The following is an 18,898-nucleotide window of genomic DNA, read 5'->3' as shown; positions in this document are numbered from 1 at the left end:
GCATCACTGTCGAGTTGCCCCTACTCAACTTCACCCCAACTCTTAGGTTTTTTGAAAATTTATCAATTTATTAGCCATGCTTTGGAGTTCCCGACCTCTTTGAAGATTTTTTTCTATCTTTTTCATATGACCAAACCCTTTAGTGGGCTAAACAATAAGCAACAGTGGGTGTCTTTCCGAGCCATACAAGGTCGGAGAGTTTTCACCCTTTTTGATGAATCTTTCCATGACTTCAAAAATTATTTTTTCAAAGTGCAAGCTGTAGAGGGTCACCACCCCTTTTTTCTGGATGATAATTCTTCTCCCCGCTTTCCTTTATACTGGCTGGAGGCCTCCCTCTGCGAGAAATATGGTCTGGACAACCTGGATGAGGTAGAAGCAGCCATTGTGGGGTTCCTCCGAGAAGCGTGGGGGAGGGCCCCATATTTGGACACTAAAAAGTTTCTCCAGGGGTCTCCGACCTTTGTTCAGGCACAGCTAGGTAGCTTTCATTTGTTTGTTAGGGTTTCGACTTGTCTGACTGACTTTTTCGACTTGGCTTAATCTATCATCTATTGTTTTTTCAGAGATGGCGAAGACAAATGCTCAAGAGTCTTATCAGAGAGTTCAGAAGGCCAGAGCAAGGTCCCGCGCCAGGACTGGTGGTGCTAAGGCGGTTATCTCTCCCCCTCCTCCTCCTCGAAACGTTGGGACTCCTTCCCAGCCCATTGTGATTTCTTCTTCGGTTTCCTCTCAGTCGCCCCCCTCCGCCCGGCCTTCTCCTGAGCCAGAGAAGAAGAAGCGCAAGACCTTAGAGTCTGGCTCTTCCAAGGTTAAGGCGGATGCTCTTGCATTCGTCCGAAAGAACATCTACCCCCATGTTCGCATAAGCATGGATGATGTTTCTGTTCGGAGCCACCTTACCACTCTGGTTGAGGAGAGCCTTAAGGCGGCGGGGGTTTGCGGCAAACTCTTAGACATTTTTGAGAAGGTTCCCCTCAGCTCTTTGGGAATGACCTCAAAGGTCGAAGAGCTGGAAGGGAGGCTTCTTATGTTTCAAGAGCATGAGAGGGAGTTGAAGGAGGAAGTCGCCAAGTTGAAGGGGGAGAGAGATAACCTCCGGGAAAAGGAGAGGAAGTTGCAAGCCCGATGCAACATGGAGATGGACTTGAGGAAGACAACGCAGGCCAGCTATCAAAGTTTATTTGAAGATCTTGTGTCTGTGAAGAATGATTTGTTGAATTCTCGGAAGGCCTATACCGAGTTGGAGGACTCTATTGCTGATGGGGCCGAGGAGGCTTGGAGGATTTTTAAGGAGCAAGTTGGAGTCATTGCTCCTGACTTGGATCTTTCTCCTTTGGATCCTGACAAAGTTGTTATTGATGGTGCCATTGTGGATCCTCCTGCCCCCGTGATCGTTTCCAAGTCAGAATTGAAGACTCGGGGACAGAGGATCATCGAGTCCCCTCCTCGCCCTAAGGACGCTCTGAGCTCTTCTATCGTTCCTCCGACTTCCTCTTCATCTCCTATGGATGCCTCTCTTCCCGGTTCTGGTGGCGCTCTTCCTGACTCTGGTGGTGGTGATCCGTCTACTCCTCCTCCAAAAAAGTAAATTTTATTGGCTATTTGGGGGCCCGGCCTGTGGGTCCCCCCTTTTTTTTTAAACTCTTTATATCTGTTTGTTGGTGGTGGCGTTTGTTGAACAATTTCTTTTGGCCTTTTAAGGCCGTAAACAAAACATTTAAAAATACCCTTTCTTAATAAGGGTTTAAATTAACAAAATAAATACCCTTTTTTTGGGTAAGGGTTTAAGTTACCTTATGCGTGCATGCTTTTCTGATTTTGATTTTTCGAAGTCCCCTTGATCTTTTTCTGAAAACTTTTCCTTTGACTTGTCTGTTTTTCTGAGCCTTTTTGCTTTAAGGACTTTAGGACAGCCTTTAAGCTTTTTCCTAGGTTTTTTCGATCTCTTTTTTGTTATTCCTTATACTCAACTTTGTTTTATTGAGTTTTTATGACTTAGGTTATTTTTTGCGACTCGTTTTCTTTTCTACTCGGTTTTTCCTTTCGACTTATGAGTCGGGATGTCTCCAAGTTTCTCACGATCGACTTTTATAACCTCTTTACACCGACTTGTACCTCGTCGTTTTATCCTGACGACCATCTAGGTCGGTTCATGGGATTTTCACGTTTTGTCGAGCTTAAGTCGGCGCGTTTCGTAGAAAGACTTAGAAAACAGAAAGGAGTTTATAAGAGATATTGTAAATGAAAAAGATCTTTATTGATTGGGGAGGTACCTTCTTGCTACTAAGGGTTTTTAATAGCCTATTTTCCCTTATCCCCTACTATGATGCCTCGTTAAAAACCCTTCTCTAGAAAAAACCCTTTGATTTTGGGGAAAAAATCATGAAGTTGGAAAAAGAGTACATCAGGGAGTAGAGTTCGCTTTTAACTGTAGTACCTTTTCATATTACAAGCATGCCATGACCTTGGTAACTCGGTACCGTTCAGGTCGGTCACTTTATAATAACCTTTTTCTAAGACCTCATTAACTTTGTATGGTCCCTTCCAATTAGCAGTGAGTTTTCCTTCCCCTGACTTGTTGACTCCAATGTCGTTTCTGATCAAGACCAAGTCATTTGGGGCAAATGTTCTTCGAATAAATTTTTTGTTGTATCTTGTAGTCATCCTTTGCTTCAACGCTGCTTCTCTTATCTGGGCTTCTTCTCGGACTTCGGGGAGCAAGTCGAGCTCCTCTTTGTGCCCCTGTATGTTCCCGATCTCGTCATGGAGAATTACCCTTGGGCTTTGTTCATTGATTTCTATTGGTATCATTGCTTCTACGCCATAGACTAGTCGGAAGGGCGTTTCTCCAGTGGAGGATTGGGGCGTTGTCCTGTAAGCCCATAGTACTTGGGGGAGTTCTTCAGCCCAGGCTCCTTTTGCTTCTTGTAATCTTCTCTTTAGCCCTGCCAGTATGACTTTGTTGGCTGCCTCGGCTTGCCCATTGGCTTGCGGGTGCTCCACCGAGGTGAACTGGTGTTTTATTTTCATACTGGCTACTAGGCTTCTGAAGGTAGAATCGGTGAGTTGGGTTCCATTGTCTGTAGTAATGGAATAAGGTATCCCATACCTTGTGATGATATTTTTGTAGAGGAACCTCCGACTTCTTTGAGCGGTGATGGTGGCCAATGGTTCTGCTTCTATCCACTTTGTGAAGTAATCTATTCCCACGATCAGGTATTTGACTTGTCCTAGCACTTGGGGAAAAGGACCTAACAAATCCATTCCCCATTTTGCAAAGGGCCATGGAGAAGTGATACTGATGAGCTCCTCTGAGGGAGCCACGTGGAAATTTGCATGCATCTGACATGGTTGGCACTTTTTCACAAATTCTGTGGCATCTTTCTGCAAGGTCGGCCAGTAGAATCCAGCTCGGATTACTTTCTTGGCTAGTGACCTTGCTCCGAGATGATTTCCGCAGATTCCACTGCGAATTTCCTCTAACACCTCGGTGGTTCTTGAGGTCGGTACGCACTTTAATAATGGTGTTGATATCCCTCTTCTGTAGAGAATATTTCTCACCAAAGTGTAATGTTGTGCTTCCCTCCGAATTTTTTTGGCCTCTTTTTCATCTTTTAGAAGGATGTCAAATTTTATGTATTCGACCAAGGGGTTCATCCATCCGAGGTTTAAACCGACTACCTCAAGGACTTTTTGTTTGTCTTCTATTTTTACCACTGAGGGTTCCTGGAGGGTTTCTTGGATCAGGCTTCTGTTGTTCCCTCCTAGCTTGGTACTTGCTAACTTGGATAGGGCATCCGCTCTGCTGTTTAGATCCCGAGTTATGTGTTTAACCTCGGTTTCTGCAAAGCGCCTAAGGTGATCCAGAGTTTTCTCCAAGTACCTCTTCATATTTGGGTCCTTTGCCTGATACTCTCCGCTTATCTGGGAGGTCACCACTTGTGAGTCGCTGTATATCATCACCTTTGTAGCACCGACTTCTTCTGCCAGCTTTAATCCAGCAATCAAGGCTTCATACTCTGCCTGATTATTTGAAGCTGGGAATTCAAATTTTAGGGAAACCTCTATCTGGGTTCCTCTTTTATCTACCAATATTATGCCTGCACCGCTTCCTGTTTTGTTGGAGGATCCATCTACATAGAGTTCCCATGTAGTTGGTTTTTTCTCCTGATCCCCTGTGTATTCTGCAACGAAATCGGTGAGGCATTGAGCTTTAATCGCCGTCCGAGTTTCATATCTTAAGTCGAACTCGGAGAGCTCTATTGCCCATTGAACCATTCTCCCTGCAACATCCGTCTTTTGGAGGATTTGCTTCATGGGTTGGTTCGTACGGACTCTTATTGTGTGAGCTTGAAAGTAAGGCCGTAGCCTTCGTGAGGTTACTACTAAGGAGTAGGCAAACTTCTCTAGTTTGTGGTACCTTAGCTCAGGGCCTTGTAGAACTTTACTGATGAAATATATTGGATGTTGTCCGACCTCATCTTCTCTTATCAGGGCTGATGAGACAGCCTTGTCTGCTACAGATAAGTATAGGACGAGGTCTTTTCCAGCTACGGGTCGGGTCAAAATAGGAGGTTGGCTTAAGAACTTTTTGAACTCCTGGAATGCCTCCTCGCATTCAGGGGTCCATTCAAACTGACATCCCTTTCTCAATAAGGAGAACAGTGGAAGGGATTTTAGTGCTGATCCTGCCAAAAATCTGGAGAGGGCTGCAAGTCGGCCATTCAGCTGCTGGACATCTCTCAAACAAGTCGGGCTTTTCATCTCTAGGATGGCTCTACACTTATCGAGATTGGCTTTGATCCCTCTTTGTGTTAGCATAAATCCTAGAAATTTCCATGCCTCTACCGCGAAGGCGCACTTTGCGGGATTTAGTCTCATCCCGTGCAGCCTTATGGTGTCAAAGACTTGTGAGAGGTCTGACAAGAGGTCGACTTCTTTCTTGGTCTTTACTAGCATGTCGTCGATGTATACTTCCATTAGGCTCCCAAGGTGAGAGGCAAACACCTTATTCATCAACCTTTGATATGTGGCTCCTGCATTTTTCAATCCGAATGGCATGACCACGTAGCAGAAATTAGCTCTGGGTGTGATGAATGATGTCTTCTCCTGGTCTGGCTCATACATTGGGATTTGATTATATCCCGAGTAGGCGTCCATGAATGATAAGTATTGATACCTCGAGCTGGAGTCCACTAGGGTATCATTACTTGGCAGTGGATAAGGGTCCTTGGGACATGCCTTATTCAAGTCAGTATAGTCGACACACATTCTCCATTTGCCATTTTGTTTTTTGACTAGCACTACATTGGCTAGCCATGTTGGGTAGTTGACTTCTCTGATGAAGCCAGCTTCCAGGAGCGCCTGTACTTGCTCTTCTACTATTAGGGCTCGTTCTGGACCGAGCTTGCGTCTTCTTTGTTGTACAGGTCGGGATCCCGGGTAAACCGAGAGTTTGTGGGACATGAGCTCGGGGTCTATCCCAGGCATGTCGGAGGCCTTCCAGGCGAAGAGATCGGAGTTATCTCTTAGGAGCTTAGTCAACCCTTGTTTTAGGGTTTCCCCTAGGTTGGCTCCTATATGAGTATTTTTCCCTTCCTCTTTGCCGACCTGTATCTCCTCGGTTTTTCCTCCCGGTTGTGGTCGCAACTCTTCTCTGGCCCTTGCACCACCGAGCTCTATTGTGTGAACTTCTCTGCCCTTTCCTCTCAGATTTAGGCTTTCATTGTAGCATTTCCGTGCCAACTTTTGATCTCCCCTTACCGTTGCCATCCCCGCTGAGGTCGAAAATTTCATGCAAAGGTGGGGGGTGGATACCACTGCTCCGAGTCGATTAAGAGTAGCTCTGCCGATTAAAGCGTTATATGCTGACCCCACATCGATGACTATGAAGTCTATACTCAGAGTCTTTGATTTTTTCCCCTTTCCAAAAGTGGTGTAGAGGGGCAAAAATCCCAGTGGTTTTATTGGCGTATCCCCTAACCCGTATAAGGTGTCGGGGTAGGCTTTTAATTCTTTCTCATCCAACCCTAGTTTGTCAAAAGCGAGCTTAAAAAGGATGTCCGCTGAGCTTCCTTGGTCTACTAGGGTTCTGTGGAGATGGGCATTTGCCAGGATCATAGTTATTACCACTGGATCATCGTGTCCAGGAATTATTCCTTGCCCATCTTCTTTTGTGAATGAAATGGTAGGGAGGTCGGATGACTCCTCTCCGACCTGGTAAACTCTTTTGAGATGTCTTTTGCGAGAGGATTTGGTGAGTCCCCCTCCCGCGAACCCCCCTGAGATCATATGGATATGTCTCTCTGGAGTCTGCGGTGGTGGGTCTCTTCTATCCATATCATCTCGCTTTCTCTTTCCATGACTGTCCGACCTTTCTATGAGATACCTGTCAAGCCGACCTTCTCTAGCCAGCTTTTCTATCACATTTTTAAGGTCGTAGCAGTCATTTGTGGAGTGACCATATATTTTATGGTACTCACAGTAGTCGCTACGGCTCCCCCCTTTCTTATTTTTAATGGGTCTGGGGGGCGGCAGCCTTTCAGTATTACAAATCTCTCTGTATACATCCACTATAGAAACTTTCAGAGGAGTATAAGAGTGGTATTTTCTTGGCCTCTCGAGACCGAGTTCTTCCTTTTTCTTGGTTTCCCTCTCCCTCTCTTTTGTTGAGGGAGGGTGCCCAGGTCGCCAACTCAGGTCTCTCAGCTTAGCATTTTCCTCCATGTTCATGTACTTTTCAGCTCTTTCCTATACATCACTTAGAGAGACGGGGTATCTTTTAGATATGGACTGTGAGAAGGGACCTTCTCTAAGTCCATTGACTAACCCCATTATGACTGCCTCTGTGGACAGGTCTTGAATCTCTAAACATGCTTTGTTGAACCTTTCCATATAGGCTCGTAAGGATTCTCTGACCTCCTGTTTTATTCCCAGGAGGCTCAGTGCATGTTTCACTTTGTCTTTTTGGATAAAGAACCTCATCAAAAACTTCCTTGAGAGGTCTTCAAAACTGGTGATCGACCTCGGGGGGAGGCTGTCGAACCACTTCATCGCTGCTTTCGATAGAGTGGTCGGGAAGGCTTTGCATCGCGTAGCGTCGGAAGCATCAGCTAGGTACATCCGACTTTTGAAATTGCTTAAGTGATGCTTTAGATCCGTGGTTCCATCGTAGAGGTCCATATCGGGGCTTTTGAAGTTCCTCGGAACTTTTGCCCTCATTATGTCCTCGCTGAAAGGATCCTCCCCTCCTAGGGGCGGTTCTTCTCGCTCGTCACGGGAGTTGCGACCTTTGAGGGAGGATTCTATCTTCAAGAGTTTTCTTTCTAACTCTTTTCGTCATTCCATCTCCTCTTTTAGGTTCTTTTCAGTCTTCTTTTGTCGCTCCCGTTCTTGTTCTAGCTGTTCCAGGTGACTGTGGACTAATCCCATGAGTTCAGTTGCATGGGATGGTCCCTCTTTCTCTGATTCGCGCCCTTCTGAAGAGTTTACCTTCGGATTTTTTACTCCGGAGTTACCTTCCTTGTGTTGATCGTTGGTTCCCTGGTGGAGGGTGAAGTCTGCATCATTATTACCTGTGTCCAGATTCTCTTGTTCAGAATCTGACTCCACATGACCCTCTTCGGGGGATCTGTCCGCCATCACTGGTTGATCTCTCGGGTCTCTGGCAACGACGCCAATGTTACGGTGGGTAACAGGAGATTGATGGGATGGATGGAGTTGGTTGGCCCAAACGTATGAAGGAGGAGGCTTTCAAGTGGGTCTGCAACTCGGGGGCCTCCGTCCGACTTGTGCTCGTGAAGGAATGGGGGGTGATACCTGCAAAGACACTCCATGCTTAAGTCAGCAAAGGATTAAGCAGGTTTAGAATATATTGGAACTTAGAGATACCTGAGGGGTGTCAGTGTAATAGTGGTGAACCAATAACCACCGCTGGAGTAGTGCCATATTTTTAGGGTGTTAACCGTCCCATTATCTTAGGGAGGTTAGGATATGGCTCGTGGAAGTGGTTAGAGAGATTCTAGAGGCAGTTACTCATTTGAATGAGTGTTTATCCGTCAACTAATCCTCGTGCCCGACTTCTTTAGAATAAGTCGTGGTGAGTACCGACTTCGTAGGATGAAGATTGGTACTGGTGAGGCCCAACCCTTTGGATTAGGTCTTTTGCTTGATCATGGGCCTTCATTATTGGATCAGGGTATGAACACTATTAATTCTCAAAATCAAAATTATATAGTTTATAATATATACATAATTATCTAAATTTGGTAAAGTAAATTTCAAAGATGAACAATACTAAAATGTTCGTATATCTATGCCTAAAAGGTAAAAAAGGTTGGATTTTATGCGTGTTTCCTGTGTCAAAAAATTTATGATTGATCTCTGTTTTGTGATTAAAATTTTTTTTTTTCTCAGTCCGAAAACCTAAATGGGTCAATTGGACATGCATAAATAATGTTATTATTTGTAAAGAAATTCTATAAATATAAAATTAAATGAAAAAATATCAAAAAAAAAAAAGTGGAGTTATATTGACGTAAAGAGATATGAATTAAATACGAGCATAGTTTATTAGTTATAGAAATCAAAAGATTACGTTTGTGTGTACATTAATTGTATTATCATTGATGATTGATAATAAACGGATGAAGGGAATGAGAATATTTGGGTAAAGAGATGGAATAAAAGAAATAGGTATAATATAATCATTTAAATTTTAAATTAATAAAATGAATAAAAATGAGAATACGTGCACTCTTATTTAAGTTGTTTATTAGTTATACACTACATGTTATATCAAATAAAATCCTCAAGAGTTTTGTGTGTATATAATGTATAGTAAAAATTTAGATCCAATTAATTTTATGTAAAATTAATAGTTAAAATTAATTAAATAATTTAATTAATTTAACTAAATTTTTATTTAATAATTTTTAATTATTAATTTTATATAAAATTGACTACATCATATATATATATATATATATATATATATATATATATATATATATATATTACATAAATGTTTTTCATCGCTATCTATATTCTGGCCTTTCCCTTTCAAGCACTAAAGTGTTAACTTTCCATCCAAACACGTATTGTAAGATTGAGAATAATAATCGAATTTTCAATCTTTTATAACCAGATATCCTTAATCAATATCAATGGAGACTGAAATTGAAGTGTATCCATTTTCTTCTAAAGACATTTTCAAATTGAATTAATCCAATCAATACAATTACACGTGAATTCGTTACTTATAGCCCTAGCTAGAAGGAGTTGACTTTGGGTGCAATAAAAGGATTCTAATTAAACTTGTAGATTGCACCAATGTAATGTTATTACTTATTACTTTTACATTTCATTTCCACACAAAAAAACCAATTAACGGTTCTAATTGTTGACTTTTTGGTTAGTTCTTCACCTAGACTTTGTCCCACTCATATTATTATTAGAGTTTCATTTTGATGTATTAATATATGAAGACTAAAAAATTTTATACAATCATCTAATTAAATTTATATATTTAAATATTGTTTTTATAACAAATATAAAAATTAGTTATTTTATTAATATAAAAATAGAAATTAATTAAAGGTATTATACAAAAGATAAAACTAAAAACATTGGGAGATTAATTACAAGAGAATCAACTTTCTAAAGATTTTTAACCTATTAAAATTTAGCGGCACTCTTTTTCTACGCAGTTTTATACCGTAGTTGTAATAAGTAGAATACTTCAAAGAAGTTTACTAATAAATAGAGAGGTGCTTCTTTCTTTTGTATGGAATAGTAATGACATGTAGAATATAACACAGGTTGCACGCACCAACGTAATTAACTACTAATTAACTACTAATTAGTAATTACACACAATCAAAGGCTAATTTAATAACTACGCCTAAGAATTGAGTTTAAGACCCAAAGTTCAGCTAACTAACTCGTTCTTCCTTAACTCACCGAGTCAGCTCGCTACCAGCACTGATCCGTTTCCCATCTTCGCCCACCGTAACCGGGAAACCTTGACTCCGGCGTCGTCGCGGTCAGTGGAATCCGCCGTCGCTGATGCAAGCTCCTATCATAGCTGGAGCGCTTCTCAGGATCCGATAACGTAGAGTAAGCAGCATGGATCTTCATGAACTCGTCCGACGATACGTTCCGACCGCCGGTCACAGTCGCGGCGTCGGGATGGCAAACCCTGGCTAGTCGGCGGTACGCAGTCTTGATCTCGAGGATCGACGCGGAGGCGGGGATCCCGAGGATCTCGTAAAATGACGCTGTTGCGTGGAGAGAAAGACTCGATGATTGTTGATTCTCCGACGTCGGGGAAGTAGTGGCCCCGGCAGCGAATGTTGGCCGGGATCTGACGTGGCGCAGCGAAGAGAAAGATGAGGATAGCATGATACGACACCGTTTCGTTTCGTTTCCTTTCGTTACGTTGAAGAGTTTTAGAGGAATGGAAGAAGAGGAATTTGCGGTGCCATATATAACGAAACCAAGAAAAAGTGAATTGTGTGATACGTGAACTCTCAAGAGTAAGAGTGGGAAAGTGATGGGTCCCGCTGTTGTTTCCCGTTTTTCTTTTTTAAATCGAACTCTCGCTGTTACGAATTAAAATTTCATTTATTCATTTATTATTAACTAATAAATTAATACGTATATAAAATAACATTCAAATTGTTGATATTTGTTTAAGTTAATTAGTAAATTGACTATTTCATTGGCTGGTCCCAGTGTTAATTTATCCAATACAAATCAGATTTCAGCTTTTTTTTTAATTCTTTATCCGTGCTGACTCACACCATGAGTGTACACCTTATCGGCTTATCCTATCTTGCATATGGAGTAATTCCTATTTATTGAGTCGTATAATTATTAAAAATATTATTTATACATTAAAATTAATTATTAGTATATTTATATATAAATATATGTATAATTTAATTTATTTATTATATATTTTATATTAATAACTAATTTTAATATATACGTAATATAATAATATAATTATAATACAAGAATGTTAATTTAATTTTTAAAATATTTTAATTTTATAATTTTAAATGAGTCTATTAATTTTATAAAATTTATACTAAATTTAATAATTTTACAATTTAAATTTTTTTTAAATTATAATTTTAAACACTTTATTTTTTTTTTCATGTTAAAATTTTTATTTTTCCCTATTTTGCATATGACAATAACTTCTACTTTGGATGAGAGAAATTGATTGATCATGATTAAAACTTTTATAATTTAGTCGAATTAAGAAAGTCTTCTAAAAGAGAAATCAACTGTGGAACGAAACTCAAATTTTGGTGAAGTCTTATTGGGGAAACGTAAACTTGTATGTAAACATGCACACAAGACACAACAGCTAGCTTCTTGAAATTATAGTAATGGGAACTGTTCCGTGCGTATGGGGTCGAGATATAGTAACTCCTACTGCCTGCTGCTGTGTTCAGGTAGGAGAGGTATACGTCGGCTGAGTTGAAACATCGCGGCGAGAACACCTGCAAAAATAACTCCGACGCTCAAATAAGAATCTGAGTTATAAGAAAATGAGAGGAATAAATCAGAGTGAGTTTTGTGACCTCTTCTATTTCGAGGTTATGTATCTGTTTATATAGGCCTCGGGAATTGTTTAGTTGGCGTTTGTTTAAGGATTTTCCTTGTTTACTGAGGATATCTTGATGACGTTAATCCTAGTCAGTTGAGATTCTGAGTTCTGTTTTAGTCCTCGGATTTGGTGGTGTTTGTTATTTATTTGATTTTGTTGAGATATGTATTTGTTTGACCGAGGTTTGTGTTGATGAGATAAGGTTTGACGACCGAAGTTGTAGGCTACGTATCATAGCCCCCAAGGTCGCCTTGTGTCCTTAAGGGAACAAGGGCGAACTTTTTTCTTCATTAGTATTTGGATTTGCTATCGTGACTTTGCGTTTTGCGTTTGTCTTGGCTTCCTTGGGAAAGAGAAAAGTGAGCATTTAATTGCCGTTTTGTTTCCCGCGCTGAAATGATTGATGTGAGTTCATGGTGCAGTTTCCTGTGCAATCTTGGTCGTTGATCTTTATTGTGGCTTTTGGACGGTTAAGATTGGGGCGGTTTTAAGTTGTCGCTTGTAAACCGTTTCGTTACCCCATGCTTTATTATTGGATTTGTTATAGGTAACTCCTGCTTGATGTTAGTCTGAGTTTTTACTATCAGAGGAGAAAAAGAATGAGTACCAAAGGTTTGTTTTAAAGGACTCCAGTTTCCCCCTCTTATCTTCTTCCTTATTTTTTGTTTGTTCTACTGTCATGGAAAAGGGTAAGGTTACTGTAGAAGAGGGCGATCCTTGTAACTGGGTTAGTGAGCAGGTGAAGCAGTGTGTGTCTATGTTTAATGATCTTGAGTCCATGAGGGTACTAGGTTCAAATGTATGGGTTAGGAAGGGACATAGGATCAGGATAAAACTTTTACCTTGTGAGGAGGGAGATCGTGTGTGTGAGCGGATTGATGGTTGGTCCTACTTCTATCTGTATTCATGTCTGCTAATTGAGCTGGGTGTCCGATTTTCCTTTACAGATTTTGAGTGTGGTGTCTTATTCTGGTTGAATTGCGCTCCTTCTCAATTACATCCTAACTCTTGGGGCTTTGTTCGTGCTTTTGAAATTTTAATGGATATTTTAGAGCGGCCTCCTTCCCTTAGGGTCTTCTTTTCCTTGTTTCAGTCCAAGGGGGTCAGGCGGGGATTATGGGTGAATCTTAGTAGCCATCCTCGTCGTTCAGTATTTTCTTTGTATAAATCTTCATATAAGGATTTTAAGACAATGTTTGTCAAGGTTAGAAGTGTCGATGATGAATTTCCTTTTTATCTTGATGAATTCTTAGAGGCTAGATTTCCTCTCTCCTGGTCTCCCGAACCAGTCCAGGTGCTTGACGTTGATGATAGGGTTTCTAATGATAACGCTGTGCTGGAATTTTTGTTAGAGGCGTTGGAGTCGGTTGGGTTGTTGTCTGTTGCTGAGTTGTTGAAGTGGGAGTCAGATAAGGAGGCGGTTTTGGATTATTTAGGTAATCGCTCCTGGTATGGTTTGTTGATGTATTGGTATTGTTAGTATTGATATTTGGCTTTTGTGATTTTGTTTGCAACTGAAAACCCCCCACCATCACTACTGCTGGGTTAAAGTCCTTTTTTAGCCAGAGGAAAAAGAATGAGAAAGAAGGATCGACCACCGATGCGGGTAAAGAAGGTGGTGCTGCTGTTCAGGCCGATGTTAATCCTCGTTCAAAAAGAAAAAGGGTGAAGACTCGCGCCGAGGTAGTTGAGAGTAAAGAGGAGAACTCTTCGGTGTTACCAATTGTTGAAGCTGCATATGGATCTCAAAAGAGGCTTCATGCCTATCGGGAGGATGACAACATGAGATCCTTATGGTCAAGGTTCTTTCCCTTTGCCACCCTTGCTGATGAACTGTGTCATTTTCCCGAGGACTCTAAGATGATTGAAGAGGTTGGTCGGGCCGGAACTAGCCATTTTCTTCAGGTATCTTCTCTTTCTTTGTTTGCTTTCTATCTTTACTTTCTTTACTGAACCTTCTTTATTGCAGGTTATTGGAGCTCGGATTGTTGCTATTGGGAGGGCTCAGGAGCTTGTTGTTGAGTCTGAGGTGAAGGATTCTGTTAACATTGCTGAGCTGTCTTCTGCTATTCAGAAAAAGGATAAGATGATTATTGAACTTTCGTCGTCTTTAAAGGCGAAAGAGGATGAGCTTATTGAAGAGAAGCGTCTTCACTCATTGGTTGCTGAAAATAACAAGGTTTTGAAATCTGAGAATGATCAATTGGCAGCTCGAGTGAAGGAGTTGGAAACCGAGGTTTACGAGGGTTTTGCACAAGGTTTTGAGAGGGCTATTTCTCAAGTTTGTGTTTTGTTTCCTGAGGTTAATGCCGATAAGTTGGATGCGACGAAGATCATTGTGAACGGAGAGCTGATTGACAATGAGGTTGATAAGTGAAGCGACAGCTCTAGTATTGGTAATAAAATAGAATGATGATTTGGCTAGGTTTTTTGAATTTTTTTTTTATGTTATTTTGAAATGTTACAATGGTCTTTGTAATATTTGACTTTGCTGTTTGGCTGTTAAGATGCGTCCGAGTATGAAGCTCGGATTTGTTTGTTTTGATATGCATACATGTATGTTTGTTTTTGGCTAGACGTCTCTTTGTATAACTAATTTGGTAGTCTTTACTGGCCGTTTTCGTTTGTTTGGAAATATTTGAAAAAGTAAAGTATGATGAGTAGCAGGATACGGATATCTTGTTTTGAAAGAAAATTTAGATATGGCGTCCGGCCTCGTTAAAACCCATTGAGTAAAACCCTACTTGGGATAAAAACCTCAAATGGGAAAAAGAGTACCTTCATCTGCTTTGTATACATTATGATTGATACTTCTTTAAAGAGGATACATTCCAATTGCCTAATATTGGTTCTCCTAGTAAGGTCTCCAGTTGATATGCTACCTTGCCGAGCACTTTGTAAATTCGGAATGGCCCCTCCCAGTTTGCTGCTAACTTCCCGTGGGCTTTGGGCTTTCTTGCCTCCTCTGTTTTTCTGAGGATGAGCTCTCCACTTTCGAATGTTCTTGGGACGATCTTTTTGTTATGTCGTTTTTGTAAGAACTGTTTCATCGCTAGGTGTTTTATCGTTGCTATTTCTCTTTCTTCATCCACGAGTTCTAGGTCGGCTGTTCTCTCTTTGTTGTTTTTGTTCTGATCATATAGCTCGGTTCGGAGGGTTGGCACTCTGATTTCTACAGGTATAAGGGCTTCCTGCCCCATAAACCAATTTGAAGGGGGTCTCTCCGGTTGATGATTGAATTGTCGTGTTGTAGCCCCATAAGACTTCTGGGACAAGGTCGGCCCATTCGCCTTTAGCATCGTCCAATTTTTTCTTCAAGGCCTGCAAAATGACTCGGTTAGCTGATTCTACCTGGCCGTTTGTCTCTGGATGCTCAACCGAGCTGAAATGATGTTTTATATTGAAGTTTTGTGAAAATAAGGTGAGGTGTTGATCTGTAAATTGTTGGCCATTGTCGGAGATTATTTCTCTAGGTATACCATAGCGGCAGATGATATTTTTCCAAAGGAAAGATCTCACATTTTCTGCTGTTATCCGCGCCAAGGGTTGTGTTTCAATCCATTTTGAGAAATAATCTATTGATACTAAAAGAAATTTTACCTGTCCTGGCGCTTTCGGAAAGGGGCCGAGGATATCCAACCCCCATCTATCGAAAGGCCAACTTACCTCTAGAGTGTGTAGCTTCTATGCTGGTGTTGTGGATATCATGGCGTGCTTTTGGCAATTGTCACATTTTTTTACTTTGGCTATGCAGTCTCTCTTCATTGTTGGCCAATAGTATCCTGCTCGTAATATCTTGGTGGATAATGCTCGGCCTCCAATGTGATTTCCACACACCCCTTCGTATGTCTCCGCCATTACTATCTCGGCTTTGCTTTTGTTTAGGCATTTTAGGAGAGGTTGTGAGAGTCCTCTCCTGTATAGGCTTTCTCCAACTACTGCGTAGTAGCTTGCTCTTCTTCGAAAGAGTTATTGGTTTTGCTCGTTTGTTGGGATAACTCCCGTTTAGATGTATTCGAGAAACGGTGTCCTCCAATCCTTATCCTGTGTAATGCTCAATATGCCATTTAATTCAAAGCTTGGTTTTTCAAGTGTTAATTGTGAAAGTGTTGGTGTGTGTGAATGTGGCCTTGTTGTTGCTAATTTAGATAAAACATCAGCTCTTGTGTTTTGTTCCCGGTTCACATGTACTATTTTAAACCCATGAAATTTTGAAATAAGATCCTTTGTTATGAGTCAGTATCTCTCTAACAAAGGATCTTTTACCTGGAAGTCGCCTTTGATTTGCTGGACAACGAGTAGTGAGTCACAGTATACGGTGAGATGATGTATTTGTAAGTCCTGGGCAAGCTTTAATCCGGCTAGAAGAGCATCGTACTCTGCCTGGTTATTGCTTGCTGGAAATGAGAATTGTAATGACTGCTCGACTATGACTTGTTCTCCTTCATTAAGTGTTACGCCTGCTCCGTTTTCGGTTTTGTTCGATGCGCCGTCTACATAAAGTTTATATTCTTTTTCCTTGTCCTCGGTTGTCAGCTCTGAGATAAAGTCGGCTAGTATTTGTAGCTTTTGAGTCTTCCAAGGTTGGTATTGTACGTCGTATTCGGAGAGCTCGACGGACCATTTTGTTAGGCGTCCAGCTAGCTCGGGTTTGGTTAGAATCTGTCGAAGTGGTTGATTTGTTTTGACTATTATACTGTGGCTTTGGAAGTATTGCCTTAGTCTTTGTGCTGTTGTGACCAGGGCTAGGGTGAGCTGTTCTATTCTTGGGTATCTGGTTTCTGCCGGTTGTAGAATTCTGCTGACGTAGTACACCGGGCTTTATGTTTTCCCTGTTTCAGAAACTAGCACCGAGCTAATGGCATGGTTAGAAACTGATAAGTATAAATATAGTGGTTTACCAAGCTCCGGTTTTTGAAGGATTGGTGGCGATGATAGTATTTGCTTAAGTTCTGTGAAAGATCGTTCGCATTCTTCTGTCCAGTTGAACTTTTTATTCTTAGAGATTGTTTGGAAAAAAATGGTATGATCGGTTTGCTACTGCCTGTAGAAAACGTGATAGTGCGGCAACTCGTCCTGCTAGTTGTTGTACTTCTTTTATTGTTTTTGGACTGTTCATTTTGAGAATAGCTTCACATTTTTTTGGGTTTGCTTCAATTCCTCGTGAGGTCAGCATAAATCCGAGGAATTTTCCTCCTTGAACTCCGAATGCACATTTTTCTGGGTTTAGTTTCATGTTATATGCTCGGATTTGTTGGAAGACCTCTTCTAGATCATCACAGTGTGATCCTTGTTCCGAGATTTTTCTACCATATCATCTACATAGATCTTCATGTTCCTTCCTATTTGTTGTTGGAAAACCTTGTCCATGAGCCGCTGGTCTGTTGCTCCTGCGTTCTTAAGACCAAATGGCATAACTTTTAGCAAAAATTTCTGTGTTCTGTTATAAAGGCTGTTTTGTTTTGATCTTCTGGGTGCATGAGGATCTGGTTGTATCCAGAGTATGCATCCATGAAGCTTAAACTTTTAAATCCAGAAGTGTTATCTACTAATTTGTCAATGCAAGGTAAAGGATACGCATATTTTGGACAAGCTTTATTTAGATTTGTGAAGTCGACGCACATGTGCCATTTACCTGATTGTTTTCTTACCATTACCACATTTGAGAGCCATGTGGTGAAGCGAAGCTCTTTTATGAAGCCGGCGTTGAGAAGTTTCTTTGTCTCTTCAAGGGCTGCCTTTATTTTTTCTGCTCCGAGGTTCCTCTTTTTCTGGGCAATTGGCTTGCTTGTTTTGTTTATGGCGAGTTTGTGGCAGATTATATTCGGATCTATCCCTGGCATGTCTGTTGGTGTCCAGGCAAATAAGTCAGCGTTGTCTTGGAGTACTCTTATTAGCCTTGCTCGCTCCTCTCCCTCTAGAGCTCGGCCGAGATAGGTAAACTGTTCGGCTTTTGGCGTCAGGGGGATCTTCTCAAGCTCGTCCGTTGGTTCTGGCCTTTCTTGAAAATCCTCCCTTGGATCCAGTTCCGCTAGGGACAATACCTCAGATGCGGTATGCGTTACTCCCGCCCTTTGGTTAGTCTTAGGTTCGTTGCTGGCTTTCTTTAAGCTGGCATTGTAGTATTGCCGAGCTTGTTGTCGATCTGAATGTACGGTTGCTACCTTATTGCTTTGTACCTGAAACATAACACACAAGTGTAACGTTAATACTACCGCTCTGAAATTATTCAGGGCGGGCCTTCCAAGAATAATGTTATAAGGACTAGAGCAGTCAACTATGAGGTATTGGACGTCAATAGTTTTCTATAATGGGGGGTCACCCATAGTTGTTTTCAACCATATGTGCCCTTTTATCGGGATCCTTTCTCCGGAGAACCCAACAAGTTCTCCGGATGAGGGCTGCATGGCTTTTTTAGATAGTTGCATTTTTACGAAAGTTGAATAAAATAATACATCAGCGCTACTACCTGGGTCCAGAAGGACTTTTCTTACCAATAACTCTCCTGTGGATGGAGATCACGACTGGGTCATTAAGGTTTAGGCCTGTTAGGTCGTCCTGGCAGAAGGTTATCTCTGGCTCTGTCATCTTGTGCTTTGTTGTAGGATTTGTTCCTTCGATTGCCAGCATTGCTCGGTAGCTCCTCTTTCGGGCCGAGCTTGTTTCGCCTCCTCCTCCATATCCTCCTGATATGCAGTTTATGATTCCCCTGGGAGGATCTGTTGTTGTCCATTTTCCTTTTTTTCTCTCTGTTGACCGCTCCTCTGACTCTTTCTTGGTTTCTCTGCTTTTCTGACCTTCGACATATTTGTCTAAGAGGCCCTGCCGAGCTAATCTTTCTAATAGGTCCTTGGCTATCACACATTCTTCCGTTGTATGTCCATACTTCTGATGGAAGGCACAATGCTTGCTTCTGTCTACAAACCATTGATCTTGATAGCTTTCTGCTCTGGTGGGAGGTTTGACTATTTTGGCGTTGAGGATCACCTTAATTATGTTCTCCCTTTTTGTGTTGAATCTGATGTAGGTATCGAACTTTGGAGTGAGCCTGAAGGGTTTCTTCTGATCTTTCCTGCTCGGTGGTCTGAATGTCTTTTCGTCCTCCTTTCTGGTCGGCTGTTTGTCCATCTTTTGTGCTTCTCGCAATTCCTCGATCTTCATTTGGCCTGCAGCTCTTTCTCGGAATTCTTCCAATGTTTTGGGTTTGGTTATTGCTATTGTTTCTCTAAACTTCCCAGGCCTGAGTCCGGCCTTGAGTGCGTGTAGGTGGATGTT

The 18,898-nt window shown here is 41.4% G+C and overlaps 1 protein-coding gene across 1 annotated transcript; it reads right to left on the bottom strand.

The window, feature by feature from the left end:
- Positions 1–9,637: 9,637 nt before the first annotated feature.
- Positions 9,638–10,529, bottom strand: LOC130940317 (chaperone protein dnaJ 11, chloroplastic-like). Its single transcript, XM_057868429.1, has one exon. It carries the CDS (start codon positions 10,402–10,404, stop codon positions 9,976–9,978), a length of 429 nt encoding a protein of 142 aa, XP_057724412.1. The 5' UTR covers positions 10,405–10,529; the 3' UTR covers positions 9,638–9,975.
- Positions 10,530–18,898: the final 8,369 nt, after the last annotated feature.

Source organism: Arachis stenosperma, chromosome 1 (assembly GCF_014773155.1).
Source record: "Arachis stenosperma cultivar V10309 chromosome 1, arast.V10309.gnm1.PFL2, whole genome shotgun sequence".
Taxonomy (NCBI): domain Eukaryota; kingdom Viridiplantae; phylum Streptophyta; class Magnoliopsida; order Fabales; family Fabaceae; genus Arachis; species Arachis stenosperma.
The sequence above is the reverse complement of the archived record's forward strand: the minus strand, read 5'-3'. Positions and strand labels throughout refer to the sequence as shown.

Bases quoted from the DNA above. Each gene is read 5' to 3' on its own strand.
- LOC130940317 (XM_057868429.1), bottom strand. From the start codon at position 10,404: ATGCTATCCTCATCTTTCTCTTCGCTGCGCCACGTCAGATCCCGGCCA.